The sequence below is a fragment of the Protopterus annectens genome, chromosome 4.part0 (assembly GCF_019279795.1).
Source record: "Protopterus annectens isolate FY-2018-M chromosome 4.part0, PAN1.0, whole genome shotgun sequence".
NCBI lineage: Eukaryota > Metazoa > Chordata > Ceratodontiformes > Protopteridae > Protopterus > Protopterus annectens.
This window is the reverse complement of record NC_056733.1, coordinates 1,109,994,845-1,110,016,062: the sequence shown is the minus strand read 5'-3', so window position 1 is coordinate 1,110,016,062 and position 21,218 is coordinate 1,109,994,845. Positions and strand designations below refer to the sequence as shown.

At 38.3% G+C, this 21,218-nt stretch overlaps 1 protein-coding gene across 1 annotated transcript in view; it reads right to left on the bottom strand.

The window, feature by feature from the left end:
- The window catches only part of MAT2B (methionine adenosyltransferase 2B), a 459,887-nt gene extending 440,080 nt beyond the window's left edge, over window positions 1-19,807 (bottom strand). The window contains exon 1 of the mRNA XM_044069088.1: window positions 19,616-19,807. Within this exon, the coding sequence (XP_043925023.1) occupies window positions 19,616-19,678 (63 nt within the window). The 5' untranslated portion in view covers window positions 19,679-19,807. The remainder of the gene's footprint in view (window positions 1-19,615) is intronic.
- Window positions 19,808-21,218: the final 1,411 nt, after the last annotated feature.

Here is a 21,218-nt window from a genome sequence, read left to right as displayed (position 1 = left end):
GTTTAGATCGCATTGCCTTAGGTTGGTATATATTGGAGAGGCAGAAAGTAGGGTGGAGATAAGGTGGGAATTTGCTACTGAAATTTTTGCTGCTTTGGTGAGAAGTTGCTTATTTCCGTATAACGCTCCTAGGTTTTTTTGTGGACTTTTTTTATGGTCATGGATATGTGAATGTCAAATTTTAGTTTATTGTCTATTTCCACTCCTAACAATTTGGTGTGTTCAGTTGGGTATATAGTGGTGTTGTCTTTTGCTGTGATGTTAAAGTGAGAGTTGTTTTGAGTAAGTTTGGTGGGTTGGAAGATGTGTAGTTTAGTTTTATCTGGGTTGAGTATTAATTGGGCATTGGATAACCAAGTTTCAACAGAGGAAAAGGCTTCCTGTGTGACTTTTTGCAGTTTGGGTAGGGACTGGGCTGAGCAAATGATGGTTGAGTCATCTGCATATTGTATGAGTGTGCCATGGTTGGTGGCAGAGGCTAGATTATTGGTGAAAACAGAGAAGAGTAGGGGTCCAAGGATGGATCCTTGGGGAACCCCTATGGAGACAGGTAGTTGGGGAGATATGTCATTCTGCCATACAACGGATTGTTGGCGGTCAGACAGGTATCTCTGAAACCAGTTGGTGACTGATTGAGAGAAGGATAGGTTATTGAGGACAGAGATAACTTGTTTGTGTGGGACCATGTCAAATGCTTTAGATAGGTCTAGGAAAGTAGCAGAGGAGAGATGGCCATTGTTTTTATGTTGAAGGATAGTGTTAGTACAGGAGAGTAAGACAGTGGTGGTGCTATGGTTTGTTCGGAAACCATGCAGAGTATTGGAAAGGAGGTACTCTGAGACCTGAGAGTGTATGCATCTCTCTAGAACTGCAATTATCCACTTCACCATTCCAGTACCCCTTATCCCTCTTCCAATATTAATACTATTTCACATTTACTAAAAGCACTCAAAGTACTAATTTTCCTTCTTTTTAAGTTTAAATAAAATGTTTGCTTAATTTTTATTCTTTCACCAACTGACTATTTTCTGTTTATGCATAAACTATTCTGTGACCCTCAGAATCAGATTTTTCACTAATTTTGTTAACAGAAATGCTTATAAAACTACTCCCAACTTTTCTTTTTTACCTCCGATGTATTTCTACATTTATTTATTTTATTTATTTACTTATTTATCATTTGTTGACCTGGAAAGTCCAACTAGGTTCCACAGATCCTGTTTTCAGCAGAGGCCCAGGGAGAAATGCTCCAGAAGACATCTTTGTTTCCTCACCCTTACCCTAGCACCTACTGAATTTCTTTTCCCAACATCCTTTACACTCCCTTCACAAACATCTGACTTATCACTTTCAATACTCTCATCAGTACATTTACCTTCCTCCTCCTGAAATATGACATTTTTATATCTTAGCCGGCATTGCTTATTACTTCATCTTCTTTTTCATTAACACTTTTCCCCCACTTTCTCATTACAACACTTTCTGCTCAACATTATACTGCCTATTTTTTTTTTTTACAATCAAACAAAAAATGCCCTTCACTTTTACATATTCTATATTCGTTTTTACACTTATGCATATGACCTTTTCCCCACAATGATGGTCTTATTTTTGTGCACATCCCAAAAAAACAAGTTTTCAGCTGTTTATACATACACATACTATATATATATATATATATATATTTATTAATTAATTACACACACACATTATATAGATATATATTTATTTATTTATTATACACACACACAATTATTCCTTTATTACCATCTACATATACAACACTTAATAAATGCTTTATTACATCTTTTTCATATTTTAAAATATCCACTGCCCACCCTACCCCCATTCCAAATACCACTTTCAGCTTTAAACTTTCACACCATCAGAAACTGAATAATGACAAATAAATTTTTAACATATTTTAACTCAATGTCATCAGTGTGAAATTGCGCACGCAAACACTTTTAATTAAGCCCCTTGATGGGAAAATACAAATTCATTCCACAGGTAAGAGTCTCTTTTTCCACAGTTCTGCTTCAAAATCCAAAAGGTATAAATTAATTAAATTATCCACACGAAATATGCCTATTTCTTCTTTGTTATCAGAACTAACTTTTTTTTTTTAAATGAAGTTAACGGTATCCTTTGTTCTTCTAACTACATCAGCATAGGATTTTCCACACTGCACCCCACCTGTAACCTTATGTCCAACTATCTCTTGATGTGTTTCCTTTCTGCCCAACTCACTGTCCATTCTGAAAACCTTTACCATCGTATCAGACTGTGAAATCTCAGACACTTCTCCAGGATTATATTTGCTCAATAAATCAAGCAGCTTTTCATCAGTTATACCACCAGCAGTAATTTCAGTCAGAAAATCCTGGAGCTGAAGTCAGCTAAATGCTGACTTCTGGTACTATCCACTTGCTTCTCAGTTTTCTGTCCGACTGACAGAACCAAACTGCTATCACCAACAGAAAAACTCTTCTCCCTCCACTACTGCACAGATTCTCCCAACATCCTCCATGCCAGGAAGAGAAGCAGGAAGCACAACCACAAAAAACAAACATTCTCCATCACAACACAAGGGTAGGCTTTTTTTATTGTTAAACAAGACATGTACACAACTACATTATGTATATATTTACAATTATGTATGCACAATACTATTTACATTCATATCAGTGAACACCCCAACCCTTTTTTTCCACAACCAAAAGCGTCTTTTCTTTAGAATTTCTGCCTGAACCCATTTACCATTGAACTTCATTTCATTCAGCGTTTCAGTCCATAGTGTCCATGTAACGTAAAATAAAACTATCAATGTTCATTTCTTGTTTTTTATCATAAAAACCATGTCCAATCATATCCATATTAATCAGTTCCATTTTTGTAAAACCTTCCAATATTTTATAACTTTCCACATTTCAAAAACACATGCTCTGCAGTTTCAAATTCACCACACAATAATTACATAATCTAGCCAGTTTCCTCTTATAAGGCATATCTGCCTTAATAGGTAACTTACAATCTCTATAAGAATTCTTTGCATTCGTGTAAGCTTTTATACCATTTATATCTTGTTGGTATTGCTTTCTTTTCTTATTTCTAAATGATTCCAAGGATCCATAAAATAATATGGATTCCTAATATTTGTCATTTTCTATTCTCTTCATTTATATTCAATTTCAATTTCCATAATAAGTTTTTCTGATATTCCTTTATTTCATCCATATTTCCTTTAATCTTTTTCCTATTCCCATCTTTCCTCCCCCCCCCCCAAAAATGATAATATATAGATTCTATCAAACGTTTCCATTGTTTCGTATAAACCTACTAAAACCCTATACAAATTCAACAATGCGGCATGAACAACTGGGTTTATTAGGCCCAATCTTTCATATACAAATACACCTCTTTTGACTTGGTTCAGTCTTGATCCAGATACGAATGCAAATATAATCAACATTATTTCTTTTTCATACTGTGAAGGTAGCATGTATGTATTAGCTATGCAGGTTATCTTACCAATGATAATAGTGTTTATTAAAAATTATTTCTTTCTATATGCCAACCTATATGTTTTCCAAATATTACATATATCTTTTATTAATTTTTCCCATGGTTTTCTTTTATCAACACTTCCAAACCAATTCCTAACCTATCTATAGATTCCTTTAACAATTTAAATTTTCTAATGTTCTCCATCCATTCTTTGTTTCTTATTATCACATTGTCATCTGCATACATATGCATTATAGATAGGTGTACCATCATATAACTTGCTTTGTGCGTCATACGACTGATCTTTTTCACTACTGTACTCATAACTAATGCAAATATAAAGCTACTAACTAGAGATCCCCGTCTTATTCCACATTCTACTTTGACATCCCTGACTTACTCCACATTCTGACCTCCATCCAGTCACATTTAATTTAACATTGCTTTCATACACTGACTTGATTACTTGTATTAATTTACTTATATTACACGCCTCTAGAATGTCCTACAATGGTTCATATTGTATTTATTCAAAAGCTTTAAGTCTATCATAATCTTTGCCTCAGTTTTCTTATTTATAATACAGATTGGTGGAAAGGGAAGTCAAGACTTGTTATGGTTAATAAAAGATAACCAAATACTGTTTGTTCAAGTATTTACCTATTTGTTAATCTCTTTGTTATAATTCTTATAAAAATATTTTATAATCCGTACTGGTCTCAATTCTTTATCAGCTTTTTCTCCCTTCTTCCATATGATTATTATTCTTAATTCTAACCATTTATTTAAAACCCCTATAAGTTTCTGCAATTGTCCATATTTTTATACTAATGCTATGCCATCTAATCCTGTAGCTGTATTCGCATAAATTTCTTTTAGTATTTCATTTAACTCTTTCATCATTATAATTTAATTTCACTGCTTCATGTCAGTTTCATTCAGTTTAAGTTCATATTTTTTGATTTCTTACTACTTCAAGAATTATATATTACAATATTTTATCTTGCATAATCCTTCTTGCATTGTCACAGTTTGCTTCATTTCTCAGTTATTATTCGGTCTTTTCATTAGTTTATTTAAATAAGGTCCTACTTTTCTCCTTTTAAACAATATATCTTTCTTTATATAACAAATAACTTTTTGTGCTATCTTGTAAGTTAAATACAGATTTGACTTAATATTTCATAATCCATCTTATTCCTTTTAATTATCAGATCTTCTAAGAAATATTTCTTATACTTTAAAAACTTAGCCACCAACTTGTCCAGTTTTCATAGAAACCTCTCACATCTATATGGTCTTTCCATAATTTCTCACTTTCTTTCCAGTCATCTTGTTTTACATCTCTGTCATTTAATCTCAATTCATTTACACGTTTATGTATTCTTTCTCATGTTTTTCAACCATACAACTATATGGTCAGAAAATTCTGATTTCTTTGTCCCTTTCTGTATAAATTTTTAAGATATTGGATAATAAATGTCATTGTTAATCTCATTTCTTTTATAAGCCAATGCTTATTTTATATATATATATATATATATATATATATATATATATATATATATATATATATATAGGTTTACTATTAAAAAGTCGAACGGCACTACGTCGACTTTACTATAGTCGAACACGAAAGTTTGAAAATAGTAACGTCGACTTCAGATAAACAATCTAGGACTATGTTTTAACATGGGTCGAGGTACGGTAGTTCAGAATAATACTGAACACCTACCTCGACCCATGTTAAAACCATTTGTAGGTTTTTTTGAAGTCGACATTACTATTTTCGAACTTCCGTGTTCGACTAAACCTTTTGAAGTCGACATTACTATTTTCGAACTTCCGTGTTCGACTAAACCTATATATATATATATATATATATATATATATATATATATATATATATATATATATAGATATATATATATATATATATATATATATTTTGTTCGATTCTCAGCCAGAGCGTCTTCTGTGTGGAGACATACGTGAATGGGCATACCTTCATTGAAGGTTGTGTGTCAGGGCCGGCAACTCGGCACGTAAAAATCTACTGCCAATCATTAGCAGACCGGAGTTCCGCTGTGGTGATCCCTAACCGGGAAAAGCAGAAAGACACAACAACAATTATCTTAAATATTCTCATTATTTCATATATAATTTTAAATGTCACTAACTGCATCACTTGGGAGTTGATAATGACTCCTAACTTGCAGTCATCAGTGAACTTGGTCAGCCAGAGTCCTTCTGTGTTGGCCTAGTCTACTAAGAAGTAAATGCCAAACAGGAGACGGCCCAGGACAGAGCCCTGTGGGACTCCACTTGTGACTGGTCAACAGTCTGACTTGGAATCCGCAACTTTCACTCTGTGGGTCTTGTCTATGAGCCAATTTGCAACTCATCTAGTGATACAAGGATTGATGCCTAGTTTGGCGGGTTTATCAATGATACCGGAGTGGGGAATGATATCAAAGGCCTTGGCAAGGTTGAAGTAGGCTGTATGCACTGCCTTACCCTCATCCACAGCCTTGGTGACTGCCTCGAAGAAGTCAGACAGGTTCAGCAGGCAGGATCTCCCTTGGACAAAGCCAAATTATGTGGGGTCAAGAGTTTGGAGATTACATATCTTTGTTAAGCAGGTCCAAGATGATGCGCTCCATAGCTTTACATACCAGACTCATCAGGCTAATGGGGCAATAGTTCCCAGGGTCTGTAGTTGCTCCCCCTTTATGGAGAGGGATGACTGTAGCAGTGTGCCATTCACTGGGGACAAAGCCTTTAGTAAGGCTGTGATTGAACAGGGAACACAGGTGTAGTGCCAGTTCATTTTGTAGCTCATGTAGAACACAGCCAGGGATGTTATCAGGTCCCATGGATGCTGTATTCTTGGCTCTGGACAATGCAGCTTTTACCTGTGCAGCAGAAATGTTGGGTATCAGACTTTCTTCTGGTATTGTGATAGGGCCTTGGGGGGGGGGGGTAAAGTTGGCACTGAATCTGTCGGCCAGTATATTGGCTATATCTGTTGGCTCAGTGTAGAAGTACCATTGTGCAATAACTCAGAGCAAAGCTGGGCATTGCCTTGGAGGTTTTTGATATAGCTATAGAAGGCTTTGTGGTTGGTTTTGGTGCCAGCCGCAATTCTGCCTTCACAGCTGGCTTTAGAGGATTTAATAAGGGATCTCAAGTTTTTAAGACCAATAAGGAGTTTTTCCAGTCTTGTGACTTCACTTTTTTCTGCAACAGTTTCTTCCTTCTGCTGTAGTTTACCGATGGCTGGGGACCACCAGATTAGCTTCCTTTTATTTTGGAGGACAGCATCTTGGTTCTATTTGGTATGGCAAGTTCCATGCATTTGTGTACGTGCTCGTACAGTATACCGGTGAGTCGGCTGTCAGGAAGCTATTTTCCATTGGCATGGGTGCCAGACGTTAGCCACCTCTGATTTTAGGAGCCCAAAGTCAGCTTTGTAAAAGTTTTTCAGGGTGGTCACCTTTGCGAGTGGTGTAGGTGAGATGGAGATTTCCATGGTGATCAGTTTGTGGTCGAATCTAAACCAGGGAAGAATTGACTATAGGTGTGGAGCAATGGTCTCCCATGCTGGTGATAACCAGGTCGAGGATGTTGCTCCCTCTAGTGGGGGTCAAAATGAGCTGGTACAGGGCTTTGGAACTGATGACTTCCAGAAGCGTTGGACCGGTGCATTGGTACTTGGATAGTTTTCCCAGCTGATGAAAGTGTAGTTGAAGTCACCCAGTATGAGAGTATTGGGCTGAACCTTGATAGATTCCAGGGTGCTTAGGAAAGTGGAGTGAGAGAGCCTAGGGACATGGTTGGGGTTCTGTAGCAGGCTATGACCTGTATCGCCATCTTACCCAGTGTTAGTTGTACCTGGGTATATCGGATGCATTATGCTGGGCTACCAGTTTAGAGGTATGCATCTCCTTTATGAATATGGAGAAAACACTGCCTTTAGAGCTTCCGGTCATAGTCTGAGGCCGAAAGTTATGGAATGAATTGTATAGCCTGAAGCGCAGGGGTGCTTTCTGCCTCTTTAAACCAGGTCTCCGCTACAGCACAAATGTAGACATTCTCCATTTTGAGGACAGCTTCAAGTGAGTGCATCTTGAGATTTAGACTTCTAGCACTGAGCATCATGACCCTCAAGACTGCATTTGTTTGTAGCTGTTATGGTGGAAGTTCAGTCTTTGGAACACTGCCTAAAAAAAGGCACAATAGGGGTGGCAAGAGCCTTAGCCAGTGGCCTGAAACCCAGGGGTGACAGATGCAGGCCGTCTCTGGCAAAGCATCGAAGTCTGTCAATCATGTCGTCCCAAGCAGACAGACACTGGACCCCCCCCCCCCCAAGAATGACACCAGAAGCTTAGCCATCCTAAAGAAGCTATCTGGGATAGGGGTGTCAGGGTTTACTGCTCATCTCGGGGGAGCAAGGCTGCTGCAAATCATCAGTACTTAACATAGGAGCATCACCCAGACAGCATGGCATTTTCAACACTGCCAACACATCAGTCCTACTACCACACATGATGTACAGAAAAGTGCATGGACTGCTTACTTGTTGTGTGCAGCCATATGTACTCAAGTCACTTGGTCCCATCACCATTTACAGTGAGAGGACAGAGGAATGAAATGGCCTACTGGTCTGCAGAAGTGGTAAATGAAAAAAACCCTACAAAATAATTCCTGTGTGTCTACAATGCCAAGTCACGTCTTAGGCAATCACTTGCAGAGAACCCTACTTGGTAAGGCACCTGAAAGGACTAGTGAGCATCTCAGACATGTGGGACATGACAAAATACAGTCGCTGGCACACACCACACTTAAGTGCAACACTAAACTTTTAAAATGTAAACACATCATGAACAGTGGAAAGGGTCCTTAGCAAAGCAGGAATGGGCCGGAACCCCTACTGATTTTAGTGCTGGTTCGTATGTCCTAACAACCTTTAGAGTATCAAACCATGAACAACTGCTAAAGGACTGCCTTACTTTTGACTGTAATCAAATACTTATCATGTGAACATATGGATCGAGTACCATGCCGTAACTTCATTAAAAGTCAGTGAAGAGCCACAATGAAAGAAAAAAAAAAACGCTACGAAAATCTTTGGTTCCTCTAAAGAAAAGATCCTCACATCATCACAGCAGAAGGGCATTAACATGGCCAACAATTTGGAACAGTCTGGTTCCTCACTAGAACACTTTGATACAAGAGACAAATGACAGATCCAACATTCTGAAGAAATTGGTTTCTTAGAGTCATACAGAAGAGCAGCAGATCCCTAAAACTGCAATGTTAAACATAAGATGAAACTGCAGCTTCTTGTTTGGGGAATCTCAAACGTAACTTCAGCTTCAGGACGTGAATGAAGAATACCCTGTATGAAGAAGAATGAATCGGGGCCTACATCTCCAACACTCCAGTAGTTAACTCATTCTTCCAGTACAATTCTTGAGTGTTTACCTTTAACTCTCAGTAGGTGTGGCTTGAGCCTTTAAAAAAATTTAAGTTATCACCTTACAGATCTAACAAATACTAAAACTGACAGAGGTCAAATATTAATACAATTGTGTTTGCCATCTTGTACGCTTAAAGATAAAATATTTTCATACCTTGTAATTAGTATGGTTTTAAAATCATTAATACTATATTTGCAATATTAAAGCAATTTTTGACATCTAGAGGCCCAGTACGAGTTAACTGAAGAAAATGCCTGAAGGGGCACTTGGCTATAATGAGTTAATATACAGTCTCAAATTTCCTTGGTGGATTATTATACTTTTAAATGTCCATCATGTTGTCTCTAAAGTGAGGTTCATATCCTGCTGTGGGACCTGAGAAGTTTAAGATGTAACCCCTCCCCACAAAGATTAATCAAGGGGAAAGGAAGCTAAAGCCAACTCTCCAAGAAGGCAAGCTGATGAAGTTGAGCAGCATAAATTACTGGAAGAATACAGCAAATTATGACCCAATATGCCACATATCAATCAATAAATAAGGCAAACAAATTCACCAAACATTCTTTCTGAAAGACTGGGAGCAAATACAGAGTGGGATGACGCCAAGAAAAAGTTTGTACTGCAGGTTAGACACGGTCTTCCCTACCAGGGTTTGATATCAAGAGTACAGGCAGACAGAAAAAGAAAGATACAAGGGAGTCCTAAGTGAAAGACCTGCTCTGGCAATGTTTTTAGTAGAATCTGCAAAAGCAACTGCTTTAAAAAAAAAAAAACGGATACTTAGTAGGGCATATAAAATATTGCCGCTAACTTTATGAATCGGGGGAGGATAAAAATATTGTTTCAACAGTTTCTCTTCCCAGTTACAAGGGAACAACTAGAGGACATGTGTACGGTTCCCAAGTATACAACTAAGTTCAAAAATTTCTCTTCCCAGTTACAAGGGAACAACTAGAGGACATGTGTACGGCTCCCAAGTATACAACTAAGTCCAGAAGTTTTATGATTTTTGCTTGTATGTGTTTACATAGGAATTTGTATACCCCAAGCAGACTTCAAACAATTTTCCCTCAAGTAGACTGTAAATCTTGGAAGTGCTATGGGCATACCTCTCAACTGACAGATTTTCGCAGAATGTTGAGAGGTTTGCCTCATTGTGGTTTTCAAGCAAATTATTGGCAAATCATTGAGAATTTAAGTCAGAATACAATGACAGACATTGGAGATTCAGGCTTTATACCATTCAGAAAATTCATGCCAATGCAAATCCTGTTTTTCTATCAACTTTCTCATTTTGTAAGAGCAGTATTTAAAAACTGTCCGTATTTTTGGGCTTTGTCCAGATTTCTTGCTCTAAGAGGTTGAGAGCTATGGCAATGGGGAAGAAGGAGTCAAGTGGGAACAGGTTTTTTGGAAGTGTATGGAGATGTCAGATTTAAAAAATTCCCTACAGAGTACTCCGTCAGAAAAACTGGGAGAGCAAATGGCTTTTGAGTGGGGACACAGGATCTGAACTGACTAGACATACTAAGGCCTTATCAAATTTAATTCTACTGACTGCCAAAAAAGCAGTTATTAGAAAATGATATTCAAAATCTAAAACAAGTGTATTTGAAATAGTGAATGCTGTAAATAAATGGGAGAGGGATCTTTAGAAAAGGGAATGGGCAAATTACATAGAAATAAATAGAATTTCTGGGAAAAATACATGCAAAATAATGTTCAGATGGAGGAGTGAGGTTTAAGGGAAGACTGATACTGAACAATTTAAATATTGGACTAAATGTCAGAAAAAAGCATATGTAGCATATGTGTATAAATGAAAAAAATGTTGATATGTTTTCTATTAATGTAACAAACAGATATTCTGGCAGGAATAAAGAAACTGCTTACATTTAGGCTAAAATGCTTCTTGCTTAACATTTCCCACATGAAAAAATAAAAGCACCCCCCCCCCCTTTAAATAGAACAGTGAAGTGCAGAAGATGAAAGATAATCTTGCCTCCCTACTGATTTAACATATCTTCCCTCAATGGCAAAAAGTATGAAAGCAAATGCTGTCTTGGCCACCTTAAAACTATAAAAAATTAACTTTACCTTTTTATCTCCAGTCTTCTGCAGTTCCCTCAGAATGACGGATGGAGAGGTGGGAAGGCATAGAGAGAATCTCAAGAAAGTCTTAAAGATCAACCAAGATTATTTCTCCAAAAACTCTCAGGTGTGCTTTTATTGGGGAAAAACATCCCTGAAGAGATTGCATACATTAATATCACAAAGATGACAACAGTTCTGCTAAGTGTCAGTCCAAACATTCTGCTTGCCTGGAACATGTTCTATTTCCCATTTTAATCCCATGACCAAATGTCTGTTCCCTAAAAGTAATGACTGTTTCACAACTAAATGTATCTAAACAAAAGATGTAGTACTGCCTAATACTACTTGAGATCCCCTGACCTTAGAGCTATACGGGAAATTTTCAGTACTAATCAGCAATTTTTCATGTTTGCATGGAGCTCCACATATAGTTCATAGGTTAGTACTACACTAACTGCTTTATGGACCATTTTAACCCTAGCCAATTACCCCATGTGAGAATCAAACCTTGCACCTTTGTGTCTGTAAGGTAAACACCTTAACCATTACGCCAAATTTCCTGTGGGGAACACACTGCCTGCATTGCAGAGATTCCAGATGACCCCCCCCCCCAAACCAATTCTGAAGTCATTCACAAGCATGGGACCAAAGAAGGAGTTCTGAAGGAAGTGTCCATATTCTTAAAAGGTGTCACACTTCACTACTGAATCTTCTCAATCAGAACAGAAATTGGAAGAACACAATGTTTAAAAAGATCCCTTTACTGTTCTGTAGTTTCCTGACACACCAGCACAGTTTTATCATGATCAAGAACCTCCGAGCATCCTGACCTCCTTCAAGATAACCTGCCTGTGGAAGAATGTGGATACTTTCCCAAATTATGTTCTCTGTATGAAACACCCTCCTTTACATCTCAGAGTCCAAGACGGCTCACAGAAACAATTTCCTGTGGAATAAATAAAGTCTAGTGACTTCTCACTGTTGCAGAACTCCATCGTCCATAGTCCAAAAAAGGGAAATACTACATTCAAATCTTCCACATATTGGTCCAAAGACTAAGTCACTGGCGAGCAGCCATTCATGTAGACAGAAAATGCAAAAAGTCCTCAATCTCAACGCTGCTAGTGCCAAAACTAGTTAGCTAGAAAATGTCTGCAAGGTTTTAGCTACACAAAACAAGCTAAATTGGAAGCACTGTCCAACCCAGACTGGAATCTTCTATGGAGCTTCAGGGCTGACTTATGCTGATAAGTGTGCTTCATGCTCAAAGGTTACAATCTACAGCCATCACAGTAACAAGGGGGGGGGGGCTGAAAAAAATATATGCTTTCAGAAATCTGGTCAAGTAGGACAGACCTCAGACAAGGCTCCAGTCAACCTTCTCTCGAGTATAACAAAGTACTCTGAAACATTAATTTAGCTGAAATGAGAAGGGGCCTTCTAGTATCTTCTAGAACAGTTTTAGCAAACTTCTCCACATGACAGCCAGCATCTCATATCAGCTTCAACTCCAAAGACAACTTAAAACTGACAAAGATTTTGCACTGTATATTTTGCCCAGAATACTTTGTACTCACACCCATGAGAAGACCATCCCAATTCTTTTGATACCTGGACATTCCACCCCCAGCTATCAATACATTCCTTACTTCAAGATGCATTAAAATTAACTCCCCCTCCCTCAGTTTCAGAGGGATTAGTATTGGAAAGGTAGGGACAGCAAACTCAGGGAAGATGCCCTTTACATCAAAACAACCCTGGATTAGTATTGGAAAAGTAGGGACAGCAAACTCTGGGAAGATGACCTTTACATCAAAACAACAACCCTGGAAACTACAGACTCATAAGTCTCACTAGTCTTATATGTAAAGCCATGGAAAGAATTATCATGGAGATGATCAACAGAGAGACAGTAAACCTCCAGACACTGTACCCAACCCAATTTAGTTTTGTAAAGGGCAGATCATGTCTACTCAACCTGGTGGACTTCTTTGAGAAGGTCACCACAGCAATGGATGAGGACAAAATCGTTAACAATGTCTACCTTGACCTGGCCAAGGCATTTGACACACTACTCCACTCAGGCATTGCTGACAAACTCAAAGTGTTAGGTACAAACCCGTATGTCACCTACTGGACAGCCAACTGGCTCACAGACAGGATCCAGGAAGTTAGAATTGAGGAGTCCACCTCTACAAAGAGGCGAGTCACAAATGGAGTCCCTCAGGAATCAGTCCTTGGACCACCCCTTTATGGCATTTACTTCTCAGAAATCTAGGCCAATATCAGTTGTCTCTGGCATAGTAAATTTGCAGATGACTGCAAATTAGGAGCAGTCATTGAATCTCAGACACAAATGTTCTCCAGGAGGGGCTGACAAAGACAACTGGTGTCAGAGTCATGGACTAAAACTAAATGCCAAGAAATACTTTGGGAAGTCATACAACCCTGGTAACTATCATATTGACAACACACCCCTTAGGAGTTGACCCAGTAGTCAGAGACTTGAAGACTCACATAGATAGTAATCTAGCCTTTGATCATCACGCGTCTACAGTGGTGTGGAAATAATTATATGTTGCACAACTTATAAACAAAGGTATGGCATCCACGTCAAAGGAAGTCATTGTGCCACTGTATTCAGCATTCATCATGGAGTACAATGCCCCCATTGGTATGTACCTAACCAGGCACATCCAACAACTGGAACGTCTACAGAGGTTCCTCATTAAAAGAATACAGGGCATAAGTAATATGTCCTATGCAGACCACATCAAGACCCTATCCCTGTACTCTGTCTCCTACAGGCTTTTGAGGGGAGATCTATGCCTGGCATACAGGGCATTATCAGACCCCACACTGAAGGACCTCCTGCATAACCACAAAACAAACAGTACCAGAATTACCCATCCTAAAGACTTAAACCTTGCCCGTGATATAAATAGAACCTACTGGAGAGAGAGATATGCATCACAGAGACTACCCAGTCTACAGTACAGGCTCCCCATCCATGTGAAGCAGAGTTCCTCCCTAATCCAATTCAAGTGCAACTTGGACAACTGTATGGGAAACTGAAAATTCATCCCTGGTTTGGCACCTATGTCTCTGATGCAAACAGGCAACCTGTACATGGTTCATCTCCCAGGCCCATGCTCACACTTATCAAGGGTATCAGAACTCGTCAGAGATTTGGGATGCATGACTGGGCTTAAAAAGGCCCTTGTGGTCATTAGCCTAGTAAGCACCTATAACCCTATAAAAGACTTCCCTCCTAGCTCTGTGGAGCAGAGAGATGCAGCCTTGACTGTAGGCCCATGTGACCAGGGTTCAATTAGAGGTTCAGGTACTGAAAAAACAAAGTACGGAGGAAGACGAGTGAAGCACTATTCTGCATTCACTTCTCCTTCGAGGAGGAATGGGTTGCAGGCACTCTGAGCATAGTGGATGTACCTTCTCCAGCGCAGACTGGGAAAACCACAACCACACATGCTGGAAGATGAGGAAAGGGTTGCTTGTTGGCCAACACCACTTGGAAAGAGTTGCTTGTTGGCCAACACCACTTGAATAAGTCAGGAACAACCACACAGTATTCACAAGGATGCATGGCAAATGGGAAGAATCTAAACAATCCCCAATAGCTATCCTAATGTCGATCCCTCCTAAATGATCCTATAGGGATCAAAGGCTGCCAACAAAATAAAGGCCAAGATCACTCCAAGCCATTTATTGGTGATTTCTTCAATCTGAAAGTTTGTCTGTGTGAGTCAGTCCTTCAAAGGAAGGCTTTTCTCATCCCACATTCTGACAATAGTCAAAAGCAACATACTACATGATTATTTTCCCCTTTACCTTCAATTTGCATGACCACTTATTTGTAGCTGCCCAAGCAGGATCCCCACTATAAATGGGAATAATCACCTTTACGGAATAAAGTTCACCCTTGATCCAGGTAGTCTCCTAAACAAGAACATCTTAAAAACTATAAAAATCATATTAATGAATAGGGGAAAACATTTCAGAATGCATGCCAAATCCATCCAAACCATCAAACATTATCTTTCAAGTACAATTATTTCAGTAAGAAGCTGTTAATTCACCACAATTCATAATGACAAACTGAAAGACCAAACCCCCATACCAATTAACAGTTCTATGAATTAACTTCCCTTTAGCAAGAGTGAAGAAGAAAAATCTACCCAGAAAAAAATTATACATCAAAAACACACTCACTTTCTAATACACCAGCTGTAGGGTCCACCTGCTCAAATTCTGGAAGTACAACATTAAACTAATGCATATTTTTCTCAGAAATTACTGTCCTGGAAATGGACATTATGCCAAACCACAAAATGTTGGGGGGGGGGGGGGGCAGAAGGCTCTTGACCATTTCTTAGTCAATTCCAAAAACTCTCACTTTTGGGCAATTTTCTAGTTGCCTTCTCGAGTCACTCACTCATTAATTCCATTAAAACAGTACAAGTTGCAACTCTCAGGTTATAGAAACTCTGGTCTTAGAATACTCAGCTTCAATGTCCTCTATCACAATCTCTTCAATAAAACTCCACGAGAGGCTAACACAAGATCATTTTCATGCAGTCTTAATACCACTAAAGATTTGTAACCCATTAGCTCTTAATGCAGTCTAGTTCAAATGTAGCAATATGGCCCACTGACCTGAAAATTGCTAAAAGCGCTTTCTTCCACACCCTCTGAAGTAAGAAAACTGACCCACACTTCTGCATCCTGATTAATAAAACATCACCTTTTAGGACACAGACTTGTGCATGAAGCATTATTCAAAACAAAGTCCTGCTCTCTCCACTACTCTGCTAAGGTACAACTCAGTAAAAGAAATTATTTTCAACAAGGTGAATACCACTGTCTCAATGATGTTTGTCTTTCCGCTTTTTCTCGGTAAAGGGTCGCCACAGCATACCTCCAGTCCACTAATGATTGGCAGCAGATTTTTACAAAACGCTGAGGTGCCAGCTCGATGCCCAACCTTCAACGAAGGCACTCCCATTTACGCACACATCTTTCGAACGCTACCCAACCGTGGGGAGGACATGCAGACTTCACACAGAACAAAAGGCACTCCCAAGCCAAGCCGAGAATCGAACGGGAGAACCTCTTGCTGTGACGTAACAACGCTACCACTTTACCACCGCGGAATACAATACCAAAGTTAAATAGAACTACCAGGGTGACTGCCACAACACTAGACAAAAGAAAGAAAAATAAGGCAATTTTACCATTTAAAACACAACACAGCAGACAGTCAGAAGGAACAACTGCAACAGAAAAAAAATACATCCAGTAGTGAAAGTTTGCTGTAATAAGCGTTCCCTGCCTGCCTAACAGACGTGTAAAAAGGCTAAGCCTTTATTACATGGAACACCATCTATAAAAAAAATTTTTCTAACAATCCTTTCTGATACAAAGACACTGAAATCTTTCAGACATTCTCTAAACCAGACATCGCCCATTCCAAAGATCAAGCTTAAGGAACCTCAGATCACAGGCTCTATGCACTCTGAAGTTTAGTGACATGAAATGCCCTCCAAGTGTTAGCTGAATAAGCCGCAATAGTCATCCCATACAATGCATGATATCCACTACTACAACACACAGCAACATCAGAGATGGAGGAATCCAGCCAACACAAAACATTCAGGGTACCACTTAGATGAGGGAATACTACAAAGAACCACTGGAAGAAATTTCTACTGCAAAAACGTGCATTAGAAATAGTACAGTTAATACGAAAGCAACAATGAAAAAAAAACAACTTACTTGGCCAAATGTTCCAAATGACTCAAGGCAGACCCCAAGGGGACCAGAATGGATTTGCTGCAGTGGCTAGAAAGATCTGTGAATAACCCCCCCTCCCCCATAATTGTCTATACTTTCTACAAAGAAGGAGAGATTATCTAGTGACTTTAGACTGCTTGGTGGAAAGGAAACAAACAGCATCCACTGAAAAAAGTCAGAGCTAGACAGTGCCACCTGTCAGTGGCAGCAACCTGTTGCCAAGACTCGAAAAAGTAAAAATATGACAGCATGCATCTGTAACTATCTGAGCAGCAGAAAGCAGCAACAATCTTCCTTAAACCCTCAAAACAAACATTGAAGGTGAACAAAACATCAAAGCAAAAAAAAAAAAAAAAAAAAAAAGGAATGTGCACACAGTACCTAAACATGTACTATATTTCTCTGCAACAATGCAACAACTAGCAAATACTAAAAAAAAAGGTTAAAAAGCCACCCAGCTAGCAAATAACACATCATCCTCATGCTGGACAATAACAAAACATCGATGCAACCCTCAGAATGCTTATTAAAGAAAATGCAGCATATTTAAAGATAAAGCTTCTTGAGGAAAGCCACACACTGAAATGCTGTTTAGCTTCATATCCCAGCACAGTCACTTTTTGCTCCCACATTTTCAGACCTAAAAATATACACTGCACATTTATTTAAATATACATTCCACACTTGTGGCTGACTGTAAAAAGGCAGGCAGTATAAGCAGGAGCAGAAGGAATGCAAGTGTTGACAGAAGAAGATAAGCATTTGCTCAAGGTCATTTACGAACAGGGCAGTTAATGTCTGGGCAGGTGATGATGTGGTGTGCAAGAATTAATATACACGCAATCCAGCCATAACAAAAACAAACAAGCAGGATTCATCAACTACAGTCCAATAATAATAACACTGACTTTTACTCAGCACAAAGGAAAAGGAAATGTGTTTTTAAATGCAAGAAGGAAAGACATTAGTAAATAGCTTAATCAAGAGCTACTCCTCTTGCAAGTAAAATATTTCAATTTATGCACCAATCAAACCAGGAGAAATAAAACCAAGACAAACTTAACACTATCTCAGCACCAGATGCAGTATTACAACTGACTAAGGGAACTGCTTCAGTCTTGTAAAGTGTGTGAGAATAGCTATCAATGAATCAGGGACAAATCTCATTAGGGTCAAGGACATTTAAAATACTCCTACTACTAACTTATCTACTGACAGAATAAGAGAATGTAAACCGAAACACGTGTTCTGAAGTAAAAATCTGCAAGTCTAGTTATCATCTTTATTTATTAAGTGCAATTCCCCAAAAGTCACCAGTTTTAGGAGGAATTAAGAGGGACAGCTAATCATAGCTCCCAATCTTACATCTCCAAAATGAGGAACACTAGCCCTCTTAATGTGGAACAATTGGGCAAAATGTGGAACACATACCAATGGCTTACTAGCAACTTCAACTAGGAAGGTCATAGGATGGTTAAAATATGCTGGTTTTTACTTATAAAGAAGCTCATTTAATGAATTAATATGATTCATTTCTATTTACAATGGATTTCACTTAAAAAAAATCCTAAAACTGAATGTGTGACAGAGTCTTTCAATGTGGAACTTTGAGGAACATGAACTTTTTAAGACCCCAAATGAGGTACATTCCTCGTAATGAGGTACACTTGAGAGGTATGCAGCTAATATGAGTCAAAGTCAGGGACAGTTGAGCTGTATGTGCGACACAAAGCCACCTGTGGAAGAATTACACAAAGGAGCATTCCTCCTTACTTAGGCAAAAAGTGGCCAACACAGAACACTTTTCTGTTTTACAAGCAGCTCCATATATACAGCTAAAGCTCTTAAGTGAATCAAGGACAAACTAAATCAGAATTACGGACAAATCCGGGAACCTTAAAATATATACTATTAACGTCCGATGTTGACAGAATAAGCATGTGAGAGTAAATTAATACACATTTTCGGAAGAAGTGTACACCTCTAGTGTCGTTATTTTCTTAAAGTATAATTCACCACCTTTCTCAAAAATTCGCCACTTTTACACAAGGGATTAACAGGACAGATTATGGTCAGTTAAGAATTATGAATACAGTAGACAGTAAAATTAGTATTCAAGATAAATATAGGTGAATAATACTCTAATATATATATATATATATATATATATATATATATATATATATATATATAAATAAATAAATAAAATGTACCTCACACACTCAAACACATAACCAAGCAGCTGGTTTCAGAACGCGGATATAAACAAGGAACTCTGCAGCACAAGTGAATATCAGCTTCACAAAATGTCTTAAAACTTTATGTGGTGAACGCGGTGCACTTTATAATAAAATGCAATTAAAGATTAATCAGATGCTATTTACTCAACCAGAGAGAGTACAGTTTAAAGGGGGTACTCAATCAAAACATTTAATTTCTGCAACGAAACTTTGCGCTGTCACCAAGTAAAAAAATGGGGGGGGGGGGGGCAGCATCGAAAAATTAAACAATGTTTACATTCACACTCCTAAACAGCAACTTCCAGACGCCTCACTCAAAATACACCCTCTGGTTCCAAACTGGCAAATGTCCATCAAAACAGAGATGTCCTTTCTCAAGTCATTAAATACGACTATCTTAGCACTGAAAGCAGAAATCGAAACCTTCTGGTAAACCCAATCTCCACATAAACGTATCCTGCTTTTTCTAATCACCATTACCTGTAAAAGTTGCACGTGTCCCGGAACAAAGTGTATTTTGAGCTCCTTTTCTCGCCCCACCATATTTGCTTGACAGCTAAAGACAATCAGGCCCGTTAAGTTATATAAACATATAATACAGTCCCAAATCTTCTAACCTGCTTCGCACCACTAATGTCTCACATTGGATCCGGTTTCCTCTTCGAGACCAAAGCGCTGATTGGTTACAGACCTACAGTCAGAGGCTAGCCCCGCCCATCACGTTTAGTCGAAGTCCCCTAAGATTTCGGCCTGAGCTGCCAGTCAACGAATCGGGAACGCCTTCTGTGTACCGCCTTTCCCTGTTTGTTTGGTAGGAGGATATTGGATGATGTTATTTTGTTCAAAGTCTGAAGTGTAATGTTTTTGTTTTAGAGATAGTCAAGGCTATAGATACCGAGTCTATTCTTCAAGTCTGCCATTTCCTAGAGGTGTGACATTTCCGCCTTTGAGGTCTGATGTTACCTCCCATGGCTCTCAACCTTTTATCTGTCTAGAATCAGGGTAAAATCCAGAAATAATAAACGAACGAGCAGGGAGAATTAAATAAAAAAATTGCGAACTTGAAAAGTTCACAGAATAAGAGACAATTAAGATGCATTCTCTGAAGTAATCTCTAATTATTGTCCTTATTTCTTTATTCAGTTTGGTAACCGGGATAGAGCACTGATCCAAATGGACTTATTTATTTCAGTCTCAGCCAAACAAACTAGTTAATTCTGTTCCCATAAGTGCCAGTTTTAGGAGGGACAGAGCAGAGATAAGTACTACGATATCTATTCTTTTCGGTCTGTTAAGCCTACCCAATTTCTCTCAAAGGGGAGAATCAAACCTTGTACTGTTTGTCCTTGAGGTAAGCACCTTAACCAAAATGCTAAATCCCCAAACACTTGCTTTTGAAATCAGTGACATTTGAGAGGTATGCCTCCTTCAATGTTGTCCTACTCTTCCACATTATATATTATTTAGTTGCTAAATATTAATAATTATATAATTATATTATATACGATTTATATATAGTTTAGTTGCTAAAACTTGGAATTCCCTACCCAGCTCTATCAGAACCATTTCCAATCACATATCCTTCAAAAAAATCTCAAACAGCATCTCTTGGCCCTATGACAATGTACATGTAACAACGACTACAGAATATCTTCCCCCACCTGATCTCATTTTTTTCTCCCCTCTGCTTAACAGTTATGCAACTATCTCTTGCTGTCTTCACTCTACAGTATCCAAAGCAGATGATATATTGTACTTTATATATTATATATATAATGTATACTGTCTTTGTTATTCTAGCTAGAAATTTATGATAAGATTGTATGTATGTTTTTTTTCTCTCTATGTATGTAGAAAATGTGATTGTATTTAAATTTCTTTTGTATGTGGAGATTTTCTCCCTGGGCCTCCACTAAAAATGGGCACTTTTTGGCCCAGTGGACCATCCCGGTAAACAAATGCAAATAAATATTTGGCATATGATTTTGATTCCACAAAAAAAGTAGTTAAAGGGGCAATGTAACCTGAGCAAGGCGTCATTTACTCTGTGTTAACGTATCTTATCAGGGTTTGGGGACTTGAC